We start from the raw sequence: 24,604 nt of genomic DNA, 5'->3' as shown, positions 1-24,604 counted from the left end.
AAAAAAAAATGGCATTAATATGTGTGTACCATATGTATATAAATACTGTGTACTTAAACGTGGCATCTGTGATCCAACGATCCAAGAGTGCTTCATGTAGATGAGTGAGTATAAAAAGATGGGAAAACAGAGACACAGAAAGGTGAAATGATTTATTTGAGGGTACCAGTGACAAACCTAGAGTAGAACTCAGATCTCTTGATTTCCAGCCTCTTAATCCTGCCATTAGATATTGCAAAATCTTTTTATGTAGAAATACTCCACATAAGTGTTTCCAAGAACCATAGTATGTTGAGATGGAGAAGATCCACTAGTCATCTAGCCCATGCCCCTGACAGTGTGGACTTGCTGCCTACAGTATATGACTTCCATATTTTAAAACATCCTTGTTTACAAACGCCTCTCATTACAGTAGACTATCTTAAACCACTCAGCTTTTGCAGAACAAATCCATACATGTTGTCCTGTATGTGTCAGAGTGACATATTGTCCATGTGGAAAAATAGGGTAAGGGATAATAGGATCCTCTGAAAGGCCTTGGCGTTGATATTTTTCCTTTAGCCTTTGTGGACATCTGTGCAAGTGTGAGGGCCAACCAACTGTACTGCATTAGACAAATGGAAAGGCAGGTTTTTTTTTTTTTTTTTTTTTCCTTGCGTACAATACTCTCTATGTTACCAAATTTAATTATCTAACCCCTTTCTTTATTCTTGTAGGAAACTACAGACAAATATGGTGGTAGTAGGTTAAGCAAGTAATCTAGTCTAGAGATAATTGGCTCTGTTATTTTACTTTCCCAACATAGTATACATAGCCTCATGTTCTGACCCTCTTCTCCATTCTTTAAATAGGAGCGAATGCTCAGCTTTGGTCTCTAAGCAGGAGAGCTCTCTAAAAAGTAATCTACTAACTAATTAGCATCCTGTACCATAAACCTAAATTGCACGTACTTTCAAAGGGACTCTGCTTTAGAGATGAACTTTAGGAAAACTATTGATTTTGTAAATTAAAAAAGTAGAGTTGAAGGGAGGAAGGTCAAGTAAAGGACTGACCAAAGAAACAATTTTTAGATCAGAGTGCTTTTGGATTCAATACAAGGAAAGTAAAAAGAACAAGAAGAAAGATTCATTTGCAAATGACCTGTAGTAGCAAAGTCATGCACTTCCCAAATAGGATTAAACTTGTTCCATCAGCCATGACATGTGAAAAGATCATGGTTATAAATTCCATTTGCTGTAATGAATTGAAAGCATCTGAATTTGCAAGCAGCACTCATCATTGATGGACAGTTAGATTTGTACATTTTTTTTACACTAAAATTAGCTTCCACAAAATATAAAGTACAGAAGGGCTGGCAGAAGCAACCGAGTTTAAAGAATAAACAAGTTGACTTTATTATTAGACAGAGGTTGAATAATGCTAGAAATACACGGTGATTGTATGCCAGCACTGTAGAAAATTACATTGCTTCACTTTTGTGAATATGAACACAAAAGTGAAAAGGGGCCTTTGTTTAGATTCCTCAGTTAGATTTAAACAAGAATACTATTATTAAACAGAAGAAAGATGGGTCCGTCCTTTCGTGATGTACTGCTTATACAAAATAATAAAACAAAGTTGAATTTGGAAAATACGTGGTTCCGATCTATACTGGTGTATATCAGAAAAAATGTCACTGATGTCAGTGGAGCCACACTGGTGTATATTATTTGTAAATGGAGATAAGAATCAGACTAAGATTACCCAATAAGACCCCAGTCTTGAATCAAGAGCCAGGGTCAAGATCCCAGCACTCATGCTCAATACAGAAATGAGACCAAAGTCTGCAGATTTCCATTGTGTCTGTGATGCAAGCTTTTATTCTTGTTTTGTATACTGTTGATTGCTAGGAATAATTCTCAGTGGATGAAAGCAGTTCATGCTTGTTGAGGAAAACACATTCATTTATAATTGGTAAGAGCCCCTGCAGTGGTGCTGAAAACTGTCCAAGATTTTTTTTTAAATGGCTCTGGCTAAACAGAAGAATTAACCATTTTTTATGAATGTCATGAAAATGTAACAGCTTCTTAATTACTAGAAGTTTAACATAAAATTAATTTGCTAATTTTAATTACAACCTTCCAAAATATACTGCATAAATGCTCAAAAGGAGAACAACAGCCAGGTGCCAGCACTAATCAGCCAAGGTTATTACAGATTATGAGGTCTGTATTAACCATGTAAAGGAAGGTTTACAAAAATCCTTTGTAAAAGCCACATGTTTACTTGAACTCGTTAGGGAATCAAACTTGCTGTATATTTCCACTGCTACAAAATTACAGGTATATTTCCATTTGTGTCACCCTTTTCCAGCAGAACATATAATTGCAGTTGAAACATATGATTGCCTTTTCTTTCTGTCACATGCTATTACACTGTATTAACTTTCACCACAGAAACAGTGTGAAAATTGTAATTACAACAAGGTATTAGTTAATGTTTGTAAAGTGTATTGAACATGTAAAGTCCTGTAATAATTGCCAAGTATTAACTCTAGAACAGAAATCCAGTTGCTGAGAATTTGCCTCCTTTTGCAAACTGTACTGGGATGTCCAATTTGGAGATTAGTTATATTCACATTGATTAGGGACCATTTCTATCACTTTTGTGTCAGATTGTCTGGTTCAGCCAAGCACTAGGGCCCAGAGGGCTTTCCTCAATCCTGGGGCTGGCTGGTGGGCCAGTCTGGTTCCCAGGGAAAGTTGAGTAGTGCCATGGACCATTCAGACAGCAGGGTATGTCAGTCACAGAAACTTCCCAGCCATGATTCTTTTTTGCCCTGCCATGCTATCTATACTTGGGGTCAGCAGGGGTATCATGGAAGTCGCTACAACAGCCCTACACCAGCAGAGAATTTCACCTGTGCCACGGGAATCTTCAGAGGGATGGATCCAATGAGTTTAGGTCTGCACTGCTCTGGAGGACTAGTGCAAAACAGACCTAATGGACTTGAGAGTCATACCCAGTGGGACTACATGTGCGGTCAGATAATATTCCATGTAGTGGAGGAAGAGTTGGTCCTTTTGGACCATAATTGTATAACAACACCTGAACGGCACAATTACTTTAAAACCACCACCACCAACAGCAGCAGTAAGAATGATCTCATCTTTTGTTTTAGATCATTAATCTTTTGTTCTGCAGTAATATTCCAGATTTCTCAGAAAAAGATACAGGGCAAAATTCTAAGTTGAGGATCTTCCTCAGAATGTTTTATGCACATGGAAAAAATAGATTACCTCTGAATAAAAGCAGCTTAATTACATTTTAAATTCATAGTAAAATTTGTATTTACTTTGTATGTTTCAAATGTCCTAGTTTATTATTGTTGTTAATGCTGTTGTTGAACCAACTGTGTATTTGGACCCATAACGAAATAGGATCCATATTTTAAAGGAAAACTACTTTTTTAAAAAAGCATCTAAAATGTTGGTGTCAAAGGAAATTAATTTCCTGGCTGGCTTGTGTTTTTCTCTGAGGCAGATATTGATGAGTGTGCAGAGGGGATCATTGAGTGTCACAACCATTCACGCTGTGTTAACCTCCCGGGGTGGTACCACTGTGAGTGCAGAAGCGGTTTCCATGACAATGGAACCTACTCACTTTCCGGGGAGTCCTGTATTGGTAAGCAATGATCAGCATAGAACTTTTTTTTTTCTTCTGCATGGTTCAGACTGACTATTTGAGACAGCATGTCCTGAATGGTTACTGTATTTAAGGCTAAAATCAGGATATAACCAACCATTTGTTAAGCTCATCAGTGTCCTTAGTAATACAATGTCAACATTAGTAAACGAGATGTGAACCAACACAATTCTGAGTGGTTATATGGAAAACGGACAATTAGAGGTCAAACTTGTGACTTACCGTCCTTAGCCATTTATCACAATAAGTAAATAACAGGTCCCCTTGTAAGCTGTTTTGCAAGTGCGACAGCCTACAGAACATGAACCATCGCTTTCAGATTTCAGCACAAAGATTTGGGAACATATTTAAGCATGTCAGTGTTATTTATTGTGTATTATCATTTGTTTTTATCTTGTTTTATTTTTAGAGCTATTCAAATAACCTCAAATGCGCTCTGTGTTGTATGTACTGTATTTGGAGGACAAAGTCATAAGGACACAGACTGAAGGCATTTTTGGAAGTGTGTAGGAGTCCCACTCAAGGTTTAGGCTCTGTGAATTGGTTCTGCCACTTTTATGTGCCATGTATAACCTGGGTTGGGTCACTTTACCTCTGGGGCACAAAACACTGCATGTAAAGGTGCCAAGCAGTGGGAACACCATAGAAAGGATACTGAGTAGGACATTCCTCTTCTGTCACCATTTTACTTCCCTTCCGCAGCCCTAGATATGACTCTTCTCTGCCTCTCCATATGACTGAGTGTGAAAGAGACCTTGGCAAAGGGACAGGGAGGCAAGGACAGCAATACATATCCCAGCTGCTATGCTGCATTGTTCTGAATACTGTGTTCTTAGGGAAATCTACAATGTAAGTTTCTGTAGTTCCTTGTAGTGATTTCCCCACATCAAATTTCACACCCAATAAGCACCTACCAACTTCACCTTCTGCATGCTCATCTCCTCTCTGCATGCTCCTCCACTGCTTTCAGCTTTCAATCTACTATCCCCCCCATTCTGATTCCTACCCTACCTTGTCTCTGACCAGGCTCCTCAACCCTTTGATTCTCAGTTTCATCACTCACTCATTTTCCTGCGCAGCCACTCTGAGTTCCCAGTTACACTCATTCTTTCCTTCTCCTTCCCCACCTCCTGAGCTTTGCTCACATCTTCCATACTGGTGAAAGGGTATCACATGAGGAGATATGCACGCCGAACAAACTCTGCATCTCCTGGTGGCTCCAGGACCCTGCCCTAGCTGTTTGTGTGCACTGTGTTCTTTTAAAATTATTTAGATTCTGTATATTTCCTTTCTGCTTAAATGGAAAAGACACTAGTCTTGAGTCTGATCTCTGGCCTGATTTGGCACCATTGAAATCAATGGAAGTTTGCCCTTGACTTCCAGTGGGAGCAGGTTTAGGCCCTTGTGCTGCTCTTTATGCCTGTGGGACACCATTGGCTTCAGTGCAGTTTCTCCTGATTGTGTAAATTACATCAGAATCCGGTCTTCTTGAGTCCAGATTCTAAAGATAAATGTGATAATTTGAAGATGCTAAAGTAATATTCATTTTAAAAGTTCTGCCTTTATGGAAAAGTCTGATATATTTAATAGAGAATTGCAACATTTTTACAGAATGTTTAAACCCATCTATAACAGAGATAAAATTTAAAAGACAATTATATCTCATGGTTTAAAATCTCTTTAGAAAGGATCTCATTCTCCATTACTTATGTAGAGATTTAGATCAACTTCTTAGAATTCTGTTTAATTTCTTTAGAATTCTGCTGATTTCATCCTTATTCAGTTCTATGAGAGTTTTCCATAAAGGTGATACTTCTATGTATCATGTCAATGCTCTATATTTACCATGAAAAACTTTACTTTGCACTCTAAATTGATTTTGAAGATTTGTTTAGTATAAACAAGTGAGCAGATTCTCCTTACGAATAAAAAAAAGAGAAATTGTAAATTTCAGTTGTTTGAGACAAAGTTAGCCAGTTAGGGCCTGATCTGATGCTAAGTAAAGTTAGTGGAAGTTTGGTGGAAGACTGGGCCTATAATTTAAGAAATACAGAGAAAACACCTATAATGAACATTCAAAAGCAGTATTTTATAGACTATCCAACAAAATTATATTAACTTTTTATACTTTGACCTAAGCAGATTCTTGCTATCAGGCCACATATGTACATTAAATCCACAATGGTGGATTTCATGGGGGTTGTTGTGTCAAAAATCATGAATTTCACAGATTTCCATGATTTAATAGCTTTAATTCCACATGAAAGTCATTTATCCTCAGACATATTCTTAGATATTTAAAATTCTGCTCTGATTTATTTAAATACTGTAAAAAGAGTGTCATGGAGAAATATGCTCATTTTATCAGAAAGTAAAGCAACATGAAATAACTCAAAAAGGTCCCAAAGGGTACTAAGCATAACATCCATAGAGTTCCTTCATGCCTGCCTGTCTCAGGTATTTCTGAGGTGCCTACCATCCTGCTATGTAAGCACTGGTAACAAATGTAAAAAACGCCTTGACCAAATCATGGTGAAATTCTACTGAAGTCAATAGGACTACACCAAAAATGTATGTAGCCCTGTGTTGTCACAACATGTGTGCATGCACCCAGTGTGTTTTGAATGGCTCAATTTTCCTCTTTTATAGATGGATGTATCAGCTAAAGTCAGTAGTCCCAGTTGCAGTTGATGGGAGTTGTGGTCATATAGTAAGGGCAGAACTGAGCCAAAAATGTTACCTTCTGTGATATACTTTGAAGATTGAAGAACAGTGTGCTTTCTTCAAAGCAAACTGCACTTGTTTTGACCTGCACAGTGTGTTGGAAGATCACAAAGTGAGACATTTTTCTCGCCATGTGTAAGCAGTAAATGGAATGTGAAATTGATGTTTTTAAAAAAATTAAATGGCTTTTCTGAGCCATCTGCTGCTGAGCACCAGTGCCAAAGAGAGCAAACCAGTTTCTGTTAGTCTTTTATACTGGTTTAATCATTAGAAATTAAGCAGAGAATTCTGCTATTCCATAGAAAAGCAGATCATTTAAAATTAAACTATTAAATTCCTTTAAAAAACATGATTATACAGACAAAATGAAACATGGATGTTACAAGTACATTCCAGCTGAAAACAAACTAGAGCCATGCTACCTGAACACTCATTTGAACCACTTTATAAAGCTTATTTCCATGGTAGAGTATTTAGAGTCAAGGCCAGAGTCAGTGAGCTTTTTATCCTAGATGAGAGAGGTTTCATCTGCATAGCAACTGTTTTTGCTTTGGTATGTTTTGCAGTTCCATCTGTATGAGAAATTGTGGGCCAAAATCACAGTGGAGTTACTCCAGAGATGAATTTGGCCCACTGCCTAAATATGTCGTGATTAGTCTAAGAAGAGAAGAATGTAAGCACGACCATACTGGGTCAGACCCAAGTTCCATATAGCCCAGTGTCCTGTCTTCCATCAGTGGCCAATACCAGATGTTTCAGAGGGAATGAATAGAACAGGACAGTTATTGAGTGATTCATCCCTTGATATGTAGTCCCAGCTTCTGGCAGTCAAAGGTTTAGGGACATAGCATGGGATTGCGTCCCTGATCGTTATATCTAGTAGTCATTGGTGGCCCTATCCGCCATGAACTTACCTCATTCTTTTTAGAACTCAGGTATATTTTTGGCCTTTACAACAAGTTCCACAGGTTGACTGTGTTGCATGAAGAAGTACTTCCTTATGTTTATTTTAAAACTGCTATTAATTTTATTGGATGACCCCTAGTTCTTGTGTAATGTGAAGGGGTAAATAAAATTCCCTGTTTACTTTCTCCATATCATTCATGATTTTTTAGACCTCTATCATCATCCCCCCTTAACTGTCTCTTTTTTAAAATGAACAGTGCCAGTCTTTTTAATTTCTCCTTATATTATCATACCCATAATCATTTTTTTGCCCTTCTCTGTAGTTTTTCCAATTCTAATACATTTTTCTTGAGGTAAGGTGACCAGAAATGTGTAAAGTATTCAAGATATGGGAATTTTCATGGATTTATATAGTGGCATTATGATATTTTCTTACTATCTATCCTTATCGTAATGGTTTCTAACATTGTTAGCTTTTTTGACTGCAGCTGCACACTGAGCAGATGTTTTCAGAGAACTATCCATGATGGCTCCAAGATCTTTCTTGAGTGGTAACAGCTTATTTAAACCCCATCATTTTCTATGTATAGTTGGGATTATGTTTTCCAATGTACATTACTTTGCATTTATGAACATTGAATTTCATCTGCCATTTTCTTGCCCCAGTCCAGCAGGTTTGTGAGATTCCTTTGTGGAGCTTCACAGTCAGCTTTGGACTTAACTATCTTAACTAACATATCATCTGCAAAGTTTGCCCTCTCACTGTTCACCTCCCTTTTCCAGATAATTTATGAATCTGTTGAACATCACAGGTCCCCATACAGGTCCTTTGGGGGGACCTCGGTTACCTCACTATACTGTGAAAACTGACCATTTATTCCTTTCCTGTGTTTCCTAACTTTTAACTAGTTACTGATCTATGAAAGAGCCTTCCCTTATCACTTGTAAGTGATTATTTCACTTAAGAGCCTTTGATGTGGGGGCCTTGTTAAAAACTTTCTGAAAGTTCACGTATGCTATATCCACAGGCTCACCCTTATCCACATGGTTATTGACCCCCTCAAAGAATTCTAATAGATTGGGGAGGCATGATTTCCCACTCCAGAAGCTCTTCCCCAACATACCATGTTCAGCTATGTGTCCAATAATTCTGTTCTTTACTATCGTTTTGGCTAATTTGCTTGGTATTAAAGTTAGGTTTGTTTTCCTTGCCTATAAGCTAGGAACACCTCTGTAACCTTTTTTAAAAATCAGCATTACATTAGCTATCCTCGAGTCATCTGATATAGAGTTGATTTAAGCAATAAGTTGCATACCACAGTTAGTTCTGCAATTTCATATCTGAGTTCCTTTGGAATTCTTGTATTAATGCCATCCGGTACTGCTGTCTTATTACTGTTTAATTTATCAGTATGTTCCAAAACCTTCTCTATCAATACCTTAATCTGGGACAGTTCCAGAGAGTGTCTGGAAGTTTTATCTCTGCATTCCATCCTGAGGTGACATGTACCCTGTCAACATGGGGATAGTAGTAAATCCCTCATTATTATTGGGTTTTCTGTTTTTTTTTAGCATCTCAAATCTCCCTGAGTATTTCATAGTCACCTTCACCATCCTAGTCAGGTGGTCAGTTGTATATTCCTACCCCTATATTCTTATTATTGAAGCATGAAATTTCTATCCCTAGAGATTCTATGGTACTGTTTGATTCAAGATTTTTCTCTATGCCTTCTTTCACATATAGTGCCACTTCCCCATCAGCAAGACCTCCTCTGTCATTCCCATATATTTTGTACCCTGGTATTATTGTGTCCCATTGATTAGCATCATTCCAACAAGATTCTATGATGCCTATCATATCAATAGTAATAATAGTTAGCTGCATCAACAGTATTGCATCATAGAGGGCCAAATCCTAAAGAACAGGGTGTAGCCCAAGAATTTTTCTTTAGTAAAGTTGACTCAAAATTCACAGTGCAGAAGGTAAGATTCCTCAACCCCAACAGATGCATCCCTGGTACATATCCAGACAGCCAGTGCTACTGCTAAGTATTAGGAGGTGGTGGAAATAGCTTGTTGCTGTCTAAACTTTCTTTGTGGGTTTTGCCCTTATGGATCTGCACTGTGTGGGTCCTCTATTCTGCTCTCCCCCATATATGGTAGTATACAAATGGCCATGGAGCTGAGCCATCTCTTGAATGGGTTACCTATCTTCTGATCCGCAAACACAGAAGAAATCCATCATTTCTGCTATGTCTGGATTTTACAGGGTAGCTCAAGATTTCAGCCCATGTCAGTATTCAAATGGAATATGTTTCCATCCTGATATTTTCACAAATGATATCAGTTTGATAAAATGGTGGCTAGCAGCAAGGAGCTCAGAATTACAGTGTTTAATTTTAATTCCAATTCCAGCATGTGCATGATATTATGTGCCTTTTACAATTTCGTGTTTAGGGTGCTACACTCAGGCAAATGGTGGCTGCTCTGGTGTATCATTTTCAGAGTTCACTGTGGAAATTAAAGCAGATGGGCTGGTTTTTTTTTTTTCCAATAAAAATTCTGCAGTAATAAAAGTAGGAAATCCTCTACATTCTGGTCCTTATGGGAAAGGCCATTTAGAGAGTTAAAAATGTTCATGTGATATATTGTGTGTGTGCTGCCATTTTATGGTTGCCACACAAATGTATTTGAGATCTTTCACTATTCTAAGTACCTATCAGATGCTGCTATCTGGCAAGTGTGTGTAAATGTTGACTTCTTAATAGCAACCTTCGTTGTTAACAACACCAAAACATGAAGCAACACCAAAACATGAAGGAAACATGAAGCAAAGACAACACTGTGTCCTGGTGATTTTATAGTAAATGAAACATACGCCTTTCTGCCCACACACATCTGTCTAGTGGAGACATTAGTCTAGTCCATTACATATTAATCTTTACCAAATTCTCTGTATGTAAAATCTGCTCACCAGTGCAAGCCTGCTCCAAAGCCTGAAACACTCAGTTGCTGAAGTGGTTCAGAACCTCACTTTTTTTGTGTGTGCAAGCACTGGAAGCAAACCAACCACTGCAGCAGGTCCCTTGCAGGTTTGAGCAGAATAAATTCCAACCTCCTAGGAAAGTGCAATGCACATCCTCAGCCTACCAGAAAGCTGCAAGATTCCTTCCTTTTAATCTTGAAGGTCTTACTGTAGAGATAGGGACAGGATGGCTGGTGTCAAAATAAGGGACACCATCTAGGGAATAGGAAGATTCACCAGCTTCCCAACTCTGAGAGAAATCTCAACTTGTGTTTGTCAGAATTTCTCATATTCTGGGTTCAAGAATGATTCAAACCTCAAACCCAGGGTTAAATTGGAGTGGGTTTGAAATTTGATTAATATGGCTCTTATATATAGCATGCTGCAACATTGTCTCTTACCCAGTGTGTAAATTTGAAAATAAAAGAATAAAGCTTTCTCTGCAAAACAGATTTTATTTGAAGAGCAATTCAGTATGTGGAAAATTTTTCAGTCACTTCTGTACTGTGAGGTGGGCAGGTTTGTACTAGGTACAAAAACAATAAGCCAGAACTTACTGTATTGTCACTGCCCTTGTCTATTGTACTCACTTAATGTATTAATGCTGGTAGTACTGGGGTCCATATCTCCTGCAGGTAAACTGGGAATAACCATTGCTCTTTTCATAAGCATCAAGAGAGAACCTCTCATGCATTCACTAAGGCTAACTTATGCCCCAGTACTCCTGATGCTATCACAAGATTGTCACTTAACTTCCATAAAATCTCAGAAGCAAGCTTCATTTGTCTACTTTCTTTTTTAGTATCTGAAGTGCCTTGGCAGTACAGTACGTTTAGCACCAGCTACCTGACTCCTGATTAATCAGTTACCTCACTATAGAAGTTTCTTAATAGAATAGAGAATAGCTAAGGAAAACCTGCTTGAGAATTGGGTAGAACTCGTGATTTAAGTCCCATTTGAACCAATGGCACTTTTCATAACAAGAGCTGAAACATGTGTTTTGCAAGTGTTTTGATAGACAAGTTTTATATCTTGCATGTTTCTATCTCAAAATTCCTTAAAGGGACACTGCTATGACAAAATTCACAGACTGGATTTTCTACTCTGCCCAAACTCTGCTTGATTAAAGACTGGTGTGGAAGCAAACCTGGCTATAAGCCATCATGACACCTCCCTGATGCTAGCTGGCTGGGCAAGTACCCCTCAGGGTAAAGTAGAGCAGCCTCAAGCTATTGTATTTTGCACAGGTTGCCAGTGGCCAGGGGTTGTTCCAGCAACTGGAGATTGCCAGAGGTTAGAGATGCCCCATCAACATCCTTTTTCCTTGTGACAGCCCTTATGGTTGAGCAACTGGAGAATTCCCCTGTGTGGGAGGATTTGAGGAAGGGAGGGAGGGGCAGTTCAGCTGGGTTTACAGCTGTTCTGTACCACCAGACTGACCGAAAAGAGCCAAGGCTCCCCTGTTAATAAGATCCCATGTGTTTAAAAAAATGTTCTTTCTTCTGGTGCAATAAGACACTAGATGGTTAACAGAAAGGATTTTAAAAATCTGCTGTATTTTTCAACAGTTATCCTGTTGCTTCACTTTATGGATATCATGCATACTTTCTGTACTTCCGTTACTGTAATTTTTCTGGTTTGGTCTCGTGCACTGAAAAACCCACCCTTAAATGGATTTTTTAAGTATGCATTTTTAATCATATCTGGGTTTTTAGAAATAAATTTTTAAAGCAAAACCTACATTTTAAACCTAACATACTTCATACCGTCCTTTTAATAGGCTGCTAGGCCTCTGTGGAATATGATAAAAGTTTTTGAGTAAAAATGGATCTGTTTTGTGATTCCCTTTTAAACCACAAGCACATACCATTAGATTTGATTTAAAAGAATAGCAAATAAAGTTGCCTGTGAAAAATGATTTTGTCAGAATAATGTTTGATTTTAACTTGTACATACATACGAAGGAAGCCCAGCATACATTTATCACATCAAATTATATTTTAATGGTTTAATGTACCGTAGAAGTTGAAATTAGCACTCTAGTAGTTTTTTTTTTTTCTGTGACAGTTTATCATGATATCAGAGTACCATATTGCACCACTCTCATGCACACATTGCAAGATGCTATAGAAGAGATTGGAAATTGAAGTGTGGTGGCAAGGGATCAGTTTAGTGTTTCAATTAAAACAAGTTAATGAATTTGTGTTGGTGTGTATGTTCATGCTCAGATCCTTCCACAATACAAAGACCATGTGAACTTTTGTAATACCTGAAGCAAATTACTTTTGAATTACAGGAAGGGGGAAGCAGGAGAAAATTGCATTTCTTTGAAGGATGAATCCTTCCCTAATCTATTCTGTAAATGTTTTAGACTACCCTCCTCACTGTAGTATCCTCAGCACCACACATTAAACAGTGTGACTAACATCTGTCACGTGTTCATTCTTTCTCTCATCCTCTCCCCATAGTGAAAATTGTGTGTGCAATGGCCTGTTTAGTTTTGGGTGGAATTCTTTATTTACTTTCAAAGTAATGCTACTATGTGTTTAATTTAGAGAAGGCAAGGTCAAAGAAGTGCAGCTTGCACTTGGAGCAGAAGGTGGTAACATTTGTGATGGTCATTAGTTCTCTGCACTACTCTTGCCACCCCTTAATATAGGCTGTGCTCCTGTGGTATAATCAAATACAAAGATTGCAAGCAAGCAAGCAAGCCACTGAAGTATCTATTCCCATGCTACCCCAATTTGACATTCAAGGAAGTCATGTGCATTTGTTGCAGGGAGCAGTGATTGTGCCACCCTTACGCGTATTGAGTAGTAGTTTACTCCACAAGTTGTGTGATATACTGCTCGGTCTGAGTAAGCCGGCACAATCAGGTCCCAACTCTTTTCTGTAAATGAATTAAAAGCATTCAGAGGAGAAAGATGGGGGTTAAATTCATCTCATTTCCTTGAGAAGATCTTCAACGAATTTGTCCCAAAAAGTGATGACAACTGCTAGTATTGTTATAATCAGACAGGGGCTAAGAAGGCTTGCTGCTTCATATATAGTACCTGCCCTTCAATCATAGCTGCCTAGTGTTATTAGTAAACAATATCTTACTTCGGAACCACCACATAGGGCTGCTATGACTGGGAAAGAGCCACTTCTGCACAGCTCTGCCTCATGCTCCATTAACAGTTATGGCTGATAACAGAAAAAAAAATAGAAGTTGGTTTCACCATGTGAAATTATATGTTGGTATTTGTCAGATATTCTTAGCTTAAGTCAAGCCAGACTTTCTGTAAAAATTATACAGATGATACATGAGACTCGTGATAAAATTTCTTTATCACTTCATTTCAAATTCACATACTTGAAGTTCTATATTGTAATATTTGGGTCTGTAAATGAGAGCTAACTTTTCTATAGCATTATCACTCAACAAATTATTTGAGCTAAGTATCACTTGGACATCATAAAATGACTTTAACTTGCTGCAGTATCCAAGACAGAGCCATTTTATTATAATGGAGAATTCAGTCCACTTTCCTGTGGCTATCCCAGCAAAGCCACTCTTGTAAGGTCATTTAGTGGTAAACATAGACTATTTTCTTCCATATTTTAAATTCGCTTTTCTATATTCTTTTACTATATATTCACTTACTCATTTATACCTGAGTAATTCCATTTGCTCTCATTTATAATGGAATAGCTGTATTCAGGTAAGTGACACTGGAATCAAGTCCTTTATCTTTTTACAAAACCCCTACAATTTAACCTCCCCACAATTTAATATAACAAGAGAATATCAAATTAAGCTTACAATTTTTTCTCATCAAGTTATTGGCAATGTGAATGGCTTATTCAGAGTCTCAGAAACACAGTCAACAGCAAGAGACGACTGCCACAGGGATGTTCTGAGAAAATTAGTTCTATTAAAAGTTCAGCTATTGAATGGATGCAACTTCCAACTCTTGTATATTTGATTAATGACTAAAACATTTAAATAATAAATGCAATAAAATAATAGGGAACCATCATTTTCATTAAGAAAGAAAAATGAACTGAGTAGTGATTAGAGATTTGCATAGAAAATATGTTGCTTGGCTTTTGCTTGATTAGCTCTTTTATCATGAATGGCCTGCTTGCTAGTTTGGGCAACTCTCAGTAGGGCATCCTCTTTAAGTGCACTCAGCAGAGAACAACAGTTGCAATATGTAAATAGGGTGTCTCTTCCCTTTTGGATATGTATAATAGATTAAGTTGGCTTTGTGCAGTGCAAACAGGTCTGAGAATATGAATAATGTCAGTTTCCATAATTGCTAACATCTGGCTTTCCATAAATCTGTTAAATTGCATGGAAGCAGAATTAGATTTCTGTGTCATAAGTAAAGCAATTACATGGAACTCTGTAGGCAATATGGCTCTATATTCATCTGTGAAATCCTTTTAGTTTTAACTGTAAAACTACTCTTCTAACCTGCATTCTGATCCTGTTGTGTGCTTGTGTGTGTATGTGTGTGCACGTGCTATTCAGGGAGGTCCAAACATTGTGGGAGAAGAAAATATTGACAATGCTTGAATCTATTAAATGTGAAATCACCAAAGGCAAATTGTATGTTACATTTGTTTTCAAAACAAAATACAAGGACAGGCTCTGAACAGACAAGGAAAACATACAAGGAAAACAGAGGTTTTTCAAGAATATTCTTAGACCCATTGTAAATAATTGGTTAATGTTTTCCATTGAAATCACTGATTCTGCATCAGCTTTTTCATGGCCCAATTTAGAGGTCACTAGTTGTTTCTTTTTTCTTGTCCTTTTGTTTCTCTTTTTCTTTTCATGGTATTTTCACCTGAAAAGTAATGGGACTCAAGATTTTATTTTAATTCATAAAGCCCATTTTTCATCACCTGTAGTTGCCATTCCAAGTGGCATCTTTTATTATATGAAGGATGGGGAGAACACTAATGGAGTGTGTACATGGAGACATTCCTTTGGGGGAAAAAAGTCAAATTATGACTAGTTGCTTTGTCAGAGATGATGCAGAATCGTTGCCAGGGAAGTCTAAGGGCTGCATTGTGCCATTAGGAGCACTCCTGAACAAAGCTTGGTATGTAAGTTGCATCACTCCAGAAGGCATTGTTTATTAGGGTTAGTAGTTTAGGGTTGGAAGGGACCTCAGGAGGTCATCTAGTCCAACCCCCTGCTCAAAACAGGACCAAACCCAACTAAACCATCCCAGCCAGGGCTTTGTAAAGCTGCATCTTAAAAAAACCTCAAAGAATGGAGATTCCACCACCACCCTAGGTAACCCATTCCAGTATTTCACCACCCTCCTAGTGAAAAAGTTTTTCCTAATATCCAACCTAGATATCCCCCACTGCAAGTTGAGACCATTGCTCCTATTTCTGTCATCTACCACCATTGAGAACAGCCTATTTCCATTCTTCCTGGGAACCCCCTTTCAGGTAGTTAAAGGCTGTTATCAAATCCCCCCTCATTCTTCTCTTCTGCAGACTAAACAAGCCTAGTTCTCTCAGCCTTTCCTCATAAGTCATGTTCTCCAGCCCCCTAATCATTTTTGTTACCCTTCTCTGGACTCTTTCCAATTTGTCCACATCCTTTCTGTAGTGGGGGGCCCAAAACTGGACACAGTACTCCAAAGGAGGCCTTACCGGTGCCAAATAGAGGGGAATAATCACTTCCCTCAATCTGCTAGCAATGCTCCTACTAATGCAGCCCAATATGCCGTTAGCTTTCTTGACACTAAGGGCACACTGTTGACTCATAACCAGTTTTGTGTCCACTGTAACCCCCAGAGCTTTTTCTGCCAAACTGCTGCCTAGCCAGTCAGTGCCTAGTCTGTAGCAGTGCATGGGATTCTCCCATCCCAAGTGGAGGACTCTGCACTTGTCCTTTTTGAACCTCATCAGATTTCTTTTGGCCCAATCCTCTAATTTGTCCAAGTCACTCTGTATCCTATGCCTGCCTACAGCATATCTACCACTCCCCCCATCTTAGTGTCATCTGCAAACTTGCTGAGAGTGCAATCGAACCCATCCTCCAGATCATTAATGAAGATGTTGAATAAAACCGGCCCCAGCATTCACCCCGGGGCACTCCGCTTGTTACCGGCTGCCAACTAAACATCGAGCTGTTGATCACTACCCGTTGAGCCCGATGATCCACCCACCTTTCTATCCATCTTACAGTCCATTCATCCAACCCATATTTCTTTAACTTGCTGATAAGAATACTGTGGGAGACCATATCAAAAGCTTTGCTAAAGTCAAGGTATATCACATCCACTATTTTCCCCACATCCACAGAGCCAGTCATCTCATCATAGAAAGCAATCAGATTGGTCAGACTTGAGTTGCCCTTGATGAATCCATGCTGACTGTTCCTGATTACCTTCCTCTCTTCCAAGTGCCTCAAAATGGATTCCTTTAAGACCTGCTCCATGATTTTTCCAGGGACTGAGGTGAGGCTGACCGGTCTATAGTTCCCTGGATCGTCCTCCTTCCCTTTTTTTTTTTTTTTTTTTTTTTTTTTGAAGATGGGCACTATATTTGCCTTTTTCTAATGGTCTGAGAACTCCTCCAGTCACCATGAGTTTTCAAAGATAATGGCCAATGGCTCTGCAATCACATCAGCCAACTCCCTCAGCACCCTCAGATGCATTGCATCCGGCCCCATGGACTGGTGCATGTCCAGACTTTCTAAATAGTCCTGAATCTGTTCTTTCAGCACTGAGGGCTGCTCACCGCCTCCCCATTCTGTTCTATCCAGGGCAGTAGTCTGGGAGCTGACCTTGTCTGTGCAGACAGAGGCAAAAAAAAGCATTGAGTACTTCAGCTTTTTCCACATCATCTGTCACTAGGTTGCCTCCCCCAATCTGTAAGGGGCCCACACTTTCCCTGACCACCTTCTTGTTACTAACATACCTGTAGAAACCCTTCTTGTTACCCTTTATGTCCCTTGCTAGCTGCAACTCCAGTTGTGATTTGGCCTTCCTGATTTAATTCCTGCATGCTCAAGATGTATTTTTATACTCCTCCCTAGTCATCTGACCAAGCTTCCACTTCTTGTAAGCATCCTTTTTGTGTTTAAGCTCACCAAAGACTTATTTGTTAAGCCAAGCTGATCACCTGACATATTTGCTATTCTTTCTGCACATTGGGATGGTTTGTTCCTGCGCCCTCAATAGGGTTTCTTTAAAATACAGCCAGTTCTCTTGGATTCCTTTTCCCCTCATATTAGCCTCCTGTCCATCAGCTCCCTGAGGGAGTCAAAGTCTACTTTTCTGAAGTCCAGGGTCCGTATCCATATCCATATCCTGACTCCCTCTTTGCTTCCCCTTTGCTCTGGTGGTGGGGAGGGAGGAGTAGCAATTTGCTGTTAGTCTATACTACTGCTTCAGCTCTGGTCAATGTTGTTGCTAGGATCAAAGCCCAGGTTCTGCCCACTTGTAAATTGAAAAGCACAAGTATAATAGCCAGGAAGTGAGGGTTTGGTGCCCTAACTGCAATAACAATCTGCCCTGACCCAAATGAGGGAAAATTTTGTAAATATTTGTTGTTCTTACTGGTGCAAATCTTGAAGTTCCCCTCTTCCCCCAGTTTTTACTCAATCCTTACCCAGACAAAACTAAAACAGATATCAGTGGGAGTTCTGCCAGGATAAAAACAGAGTAAAAACTGAGAAAGGGCTTCAGGCTTAGGCAAATGAGATCATATTGCCCTTTGGAATCATTTATGTTTATGTTGTTTTTGAGCAAAGTGCACAGTCCCTATACGGGCTAGATATCCTGCAGCTGTAGTACCTCAGCATGGAGCTTGCCAAGTGTCCCAAAATTAGCAATGTTTGGATGGGAGACCTATCTATGGTTATTATAGTAGCTGAGCACCTCATAATCTTGAATATATTTATTTTCACAAACACCCCTACGAGGTAGGAAAGTACTGGAGAGCAGAGAGGCTAAGTGGCTTATTCTCAAGGTCCCAAAGGAAGTCTGGAAGAGTAGGGAATTGAACCCATTCTGCCCAGTCCTAGACTAGCTTCCTAACCACGGGACCACCCTTCCTCTCTAGGAAGGTTTTACTCAAAAGAAAACCCAGGTTGATGTAGGAAGTACTGTTTGTGATGCAGTAGCTGAGAGTCTAATTTCTGAGTTAGAACCAGTTCCGTGCCCTTTTCTGTGTTTTAGAGGATACTATTTTTATAGAAATGCTCTCTTTTGGATAAAATGTAAACCAAGGTCCTGACCTTGTGGAGGTCATTAAAGATCCCATGGCACTTGCCACAGAAGTATGGTTATTAGTCCTATTATCCTGGCCAAATTCTAGATTAGGTAAGGTTCCTTACATAAATTCCCTCAGCAGTTTCAAATACATATTATATCATTCACTGCTTTTCTTTCCTAAACTCTGTGTAGTGTTGCTGTGTGAAATTAAACAGTTACCATGTTTCTCCACAGAAGTAGCTACATTTTAACTGGTAAGTATAGTGATTCTGCTGTGTGGTGTGTAAAGTTTTATGCAAAAGTGCTTTAGAATTCTTCAGGATGAAAAAAGTGCCGTGTAAGATTTGATCATCTCTTCCCATTCATATTTTCATATTCACGTGTGTGTACGTACATATATACATATACATATATAAAATGTATTTCATATGTATGTCTATATATTTACTCATTCAAATCCAAAACTTTGTGCTGCAATATGGTTAGGCTTTTGCCAATTATATACAGTATGAAAACAAGGCCCATCTATTCAGTTGCATTTTAGCTGGAAATTCTGTCCATTCTTAAATACTGCTCTAAAAATCTGTTGGAGAAACATGCCTATTTTCCAGATTGCACTTAGCTAGATCTCATGGCCTTTTCTCCGAGAGATCTCCTGGGCACATTCCAACTGGGAATAATTACATTCTGCATATCAGCATTTCCCCAGCAATTTCAATTGGATACAGTATTTTACTTCTCCAGCATTAAATGGTTAGTAGTTTAAAATCACCTATGAATAGGTGCTTTCTCCAGATTTTATTGATCCCTTTTGCCTTGCTCAAACTCACTGTTATGACGTGGCTTTGTATAACTTGGGAGCTCTGATTTCTTTCCTTTTTTATTCCCTTTCTCTTTCCATCTGTGGGCAAAAGCTGTGATTGATTGCCTTTAGTAGGGGGAAGCTTATCTCATGCTAGGAGCTTAAGAAGAATTGTGTCTTTCTATTTCAGTCTAAAACCCAGAACAGAGTGTGGCCTAATTGCAGAGTGTCACTCTAATTGTCCACTTGCTCCTACTCACTGGGAGATCACTTTACGCTTTGCCTGGCAGATCAAGTTTGCCATTGCTATATAGCCCCACTAGGAATGTCAGCTTTTACAATTAAGCATACTGTAGAGGACTTAAGAATCAGTAGTGGAATCGTAATACGGTGACACCAAAGAATAACTCTACATTTTGTTTCATTTCCAACACACAAGTGTGAAGTGCCCCAGGATACCTTTCCACTACCAAGACAGACAAGCAGTAGCTATTTAATAACGAATTCCATGTTACAATTTGTCACTTGAAACAAAGATTAGCACTATAAACTGGCTGTGTTTTGCAGATATTGATGAATGTGCCTTAAGGACCCACACCTGTTGGAATGATTCAGCCTGTGTGAACTTGGCAGGAGGTTTTGATTGTCTGTGTCCCTCAGGACCATCTTGCACTGGTGACTGCCCACATGAAGGTGGCTTGAAGCGGAATGGCCAGGTGTGGACACTGAAGGAAGACAGGTGCTCTGTTTGTTCCTGTAAGGTGAGTTCCTTGTGGCTTGTGTATGTGTGTTTCCTTAGATTCTTTAATTTTTTCTCTCTATGAAGAAGCTGTGCTTTAATTCTTGTATTCTTACGGGGAAGCCAGTTATGACAGAAGTAAATCCACCTCAGAAATAAGGCTTAGACTGATTCAGTAGCAATCCTGTTTTACTTAACCAGAGCCCTAGGAGACCTAGGTTAAAAGATATTGGGCCTGATTCTCTCCATTAGATGATGGTCTAAGCCAGGAATAACTCCTCTGAAGCCAGTGGAGTTACACAAATGTAAATTTGGTTTTAAAGAGAGAGAGACATTCAGAACCAGATTTGTATCTTAGTTATACCTGTATAAATATAGGTCCCAATCCCACTCCATTGAATTAAATGGTCAAAATCCTATTGGCTACAGTAGAATAGGATTGAGCCCTTTCACAGGTATAGGGGAGGTAAGAAATATTGCTCACTGGAACTGTGTTGGCAAAGGAGTACAAATGGAATATTGCTCCAGCTGTTGAGGGTCTGTGTGCCAGTTAAGGTCTGTTTGTTTGAAGTTATAAGAAGGGTTTAACTACCGTAAACCTAGAATAGCACAGGACCAGATCAGGCCATCAGAATCAATACAATACTCAAAATTCATTGCTCTTTGTTTTAGGTTAGAATGGAAACATGGTCAGACTAACACTCATGCTATCTTATTACTCCAAGCAGTACCAGGCATCCTACAAATCCCTCCCTTCAGGAGTGGAAGTCTGCAACTCTTTTGATTATATAGTGAGCTCGTATTGTAATCTTAGAGAATGGCTGGTTCTATGAAAGGATTTCCTGTCAATGGAATGAACAGCTTAATGTATGTGAAGACATCTGGTCTGCCTTTGTAGAGTCTTAACGATTAGTATTCTCATTTTAGTTAGTCTTGTAAGTTATGCCTTCTTTGCCATGCTCTCATTGTGACTATTTATTATGCCGAGTGTCTATGACTAGTATTTGAAAATGTGATGTGCCCAGCTACAATTGTAGATATTTTAAAACGAGTGGCATAGTATGTAGCCATCCTGCCTCCTTATTTTATTTAGCTTCTTTATCTCCTCCTCTCTCACTCTCATTTCTTTCTCCTTTAATATTTGCATTTTATTTTATTTCAGGATTTGCTTTATGCTTCAAGAGCCAAATCCTAGCCCCTTGTTCAAAGCCCGCTTAAAGAGGCCTTGCCAACAGGGCCTCCTTGATCCTTCCATGCCAGTGCACGGAGCACCAGTTCTGTAGATCTTTCAGGTGCAGATTGCAATAGCAGCCACTTCATTCCCAGTACACCAAAGATTGGTCAGTGGATCTGCGAAATCTAGACCCACTAGCCATGACTTCACCTGTGGACTGCTGTCACAGGGACAGCTGCCACAGCACTCAGGAAGTGTGGAGTTCCTCTACATGTCCTCTTTGCGACCTTTACAATATGAGGGAATGGGGTGAGGAACAGGATAGGGCCAACTATATTTTATTCCTTTTATTTGTGTCTATCCCAGCTTTGAGAAATGCTACTTGTTTTGGAAATATGATTAAAATACCATAAAATAACTCTCCTAATTATTATTTTTAAAAAGGTCAGGTGAGTAGATTTTGTCCCTGGTATATTTCCATAATACTTTTGCAAGGCTGGTTTGTATGAAAACAAACATAAAATTCTTCATTCAAGAAAAGACATGCTGTTCCCAGTAAAGTCTATGAGAACTATGCCATTGACTTCAGTGAACGAGATTCTTAATACCTTTACTCACATTTTTAGTACCTTATTCCACAAGTAGTCCAGTTGACTTGACTTCAGTGGGGGCTATTCATGGGGTAAATACAATTCAATATTAATAATTATGTCAGACTCAAGTCCAGGATGATCAAGAATGGGTTCTCAGGTGGTACATTTTTTTTTAAATGAAAGACGAGGGATTATGGTAGCAATTAATCAAACATAATATAGTGGATAATCCTCTGTAACCATATTGGTATTTGTTCACATGCAGGAGGACATTTACAAAATTTACAAAAACTTTAAAATTCCAAAAGCTTAATTAGTTGAATGCAATAATTAACAAAGTAGCCTGAGGGGTAGATTGCTCTGCCTTCTCCAAGTATATGTATAAAGTCTTATGAGAATTACTATACAGGACTGTTGGAGACTTGTGTTTTTTAATCCTGGTTTGGTGGTGTTCTACTGACTTGTGAATAAAGCAGCCGGCTGGAGTTATATGTTTCAATTGGTTCTTCAGATGCATATCCTTCTACCTTTCCTTTACAAAGAAAGAATGTACAATTCTTGCAAGTGAAGAGGACAAGTATAGTTCCAGAAGGGGTGGGATGGAACTATGAGTGAAGTGCATCTAGTATAGGTAATGCAATGTAGTAGTTCGATTACAGGAGGATCTGGTTTTAATCCCTGACTCATAAGGTCAGAAGGGACCATCATGATCATGATGACCTCCTGCGCACTGCAGGCTACAGAACTTCACCCACCCATTTCTGTATTAGACCCATAATCTCTGGCTGAATTACTGAAGTCCTCAAATCGTAATTTAAATACTTCAAGTTACAGAGAATCTACCATTTACACTAGGTGAAACCTGCAAGTGACCTGTGCCCCATGCTGCAGAAGAAGGTGAAAACCCCCAAGTTCTCTGCCAGTCAGATCCAGGGGAAAACTCCTTCCTGACCCAAATATGGCAATCAGTTAGATCCTGAGGGCAAGACTCACCAAGCAGACATCTGGGAAAGAATTCACTGTAGTAACTCAGAGCCCTCCCCACCTAATGTCCATCAATAGCCATTGGAGATATTTGCTGCTATCAGTCACAGATCGGCTACATGCCATTGTACATCATCTCATGATACCATCCCCTCCATAAACTTATCAAGCTCAGCCTTGAAGCCAGTTAGGTTTTTGCCCCCCCCCCCACTACACCCCTTGGAAGGCTGTTCCAGAACTTCACTCCTCTGATGTTTAGAAACCTTAATCTAATTTCAAACATAAACTTGCTGATGCCCAGTTTATATCCATTTGTTCTTGTATCTGTACTGGTGCTTAACTTTAACTTTTCTCCCTCTGATGTGTTTATAGAGAGCAATCATATCTTCCCTCAGTGTTGTTTTGGTTAGGCTAGTGTGTGCACAACGTGTCTCAGGTGGCATGTGACCAGGATTCATCACAGAATTTGGCCCACTGGTTGAAGCATTAGCTTCCCCAGCTTGGGCTTGATTAAGCTAAACAAGCCAAGCCATTTGAGTCTCCTCTCCTAAGGTAGGTTTCCCATTCCTCGGATCATTTGAGTAGCCTTTCTCTGCACCCTTTTCAGTTTGAAGTCATCTTTCTTAAACATGGGAGACTACAATTGCACACAACATTCCAGATGAGGTCTCACCAGTGCCTTGTATAATGTTTCTAATGCTTCTGTATCTCTACTGGATTAGCCTTTTTCATAGCCACATCACATTGGCAGCTCAAAGTCATGCTGTGCTCAACCAATACATCTAGGTCTTTCTGTCACTTGCAATTAATAAGTACTCAACTTATAGCGAAAATTCTTGTTATTAGTCCCTAAATGCATGACTTTGTACTTTGCACTATTAAATTTCATCCCATTTCTGTTACTTCAGTTTTCAAGGTCATCCAGATCTGCTTGTATGATATTCTCATCCTCATCCATATTGGCAATACCTCCCAAATTTGTGTCATCTGCAAATTTTATTAGCACACTCCCACTTTTTGTGCCAAGGTCATTAATAAAAAAGTTAAATAAGATTGGTCCCATGACTGATCCCTGTGGAACTCCACTTGTAACCACCCTACAACCTGACAGTTCACCTTTCGGTAAGCGTAGACACTGCCATTGTTGCTGTGTGAATCTTAGTCACTTATAAGCCATACTGTGCCAAAGTTTTTCCATCTTTAATAATACTTCTTTACCTCAATTAATTCAAATTTGTGGATACAAGGCTCAATGAATTAAAGTTTGTGAAGCACCTAGAAGCCCTTGGCTGGCAAGACCTTTTTAGCATCACATGTTTTGTTTGCAACCTTTGTATGCATATATTATTATTATCCTACCAGAAGAAAATAAATGATTTTCTATTTCTTCATTTTTACTATGTACTTTTTTTTAATTGCCAGTTATTTTAGAGATTGCAAATTGAAATTCCAATGAAGCGAGTGAGCTGCTGCAGCTGAAGAGGCTTTTTTGACTTGGAGCTCGTGCCGTGATTCTCACCTTGCATAGACATACATGTGCTAGCTCTGATAGAGATAGCATGCTAAAAATAATAGTGTAGCTACAGTAGCATGGGCGGCAGCATGGACTAGCTATTCTGAATACAAATCTGCCTGCATCCCGTAAATACATACTCAGAGTAGCTAGCCCATGCTGTTGCTTGTTGCTGCCCGTGCTACCATGTCTACTCTACTATTTTTAAGCACACTAGCTTGATGAAAGC

At 39.0% G+C, this 24,604-nt stretch overlaps 1 protein-coding gene across 4 annotated transcripts in view; it reads left to right on the top strand.

The window, feature by feature from the left end:
• The window catches only part of NELL1 (neural EGFL like 1), a 394,533-nt gene that overhangs the window by 356,107 nt on the left and 13,822 nt on the right, over positions 1-24,604 (top strand). Inside the window, exons 16-18 of one of the 4 annotated variants that reach the window (XM_067558185.1) lie at positions 3,523-3,663; positions 19,940-20,133; positions 21,274-21,328. In XM_067558185.1, the coding sequence (XP_067414286.1) occupies positions 3,523-3,663; positions 19,940-20,133; positions 21,274-21,306 (368 nt within the window). In that variant the 3' untranslated portion in view covers positions 21,307-21,328. Of the gene's footprint in view, positions 1-3,522; positions 3,664-19,939; positions 20,134-21,273; positions 21,329-24,604 lie in introns of those variants that run through there. The other 3 variants (XM_067558183.1, XM_067558182.1, XM_067558184.1) reach the window with 3 other exon arrangements.

The sequence above is a fragment of the Emydura macquarii genome, unplaced genomic scaffold (assembly GCF_026122565.2).
Source record: "Emydura macquarii macquarii isolate MOO-44397 ecotype Brisbane River unplaced genomic scaffold, CSIRO-AGI_Emac_v2 contig_1876, whole genome shotgun sequence".
Lineage (NCBI taxonomy): Eukaryota > Metazoa > Chordata > Testudines > Chelidae > Emydura > Emydura macquarii.
The sequence above is the reverse complement of the archived record's forward strand: the minus strand, read 5'-3'. Positions and strand labels throughout refer to the sequence as shown.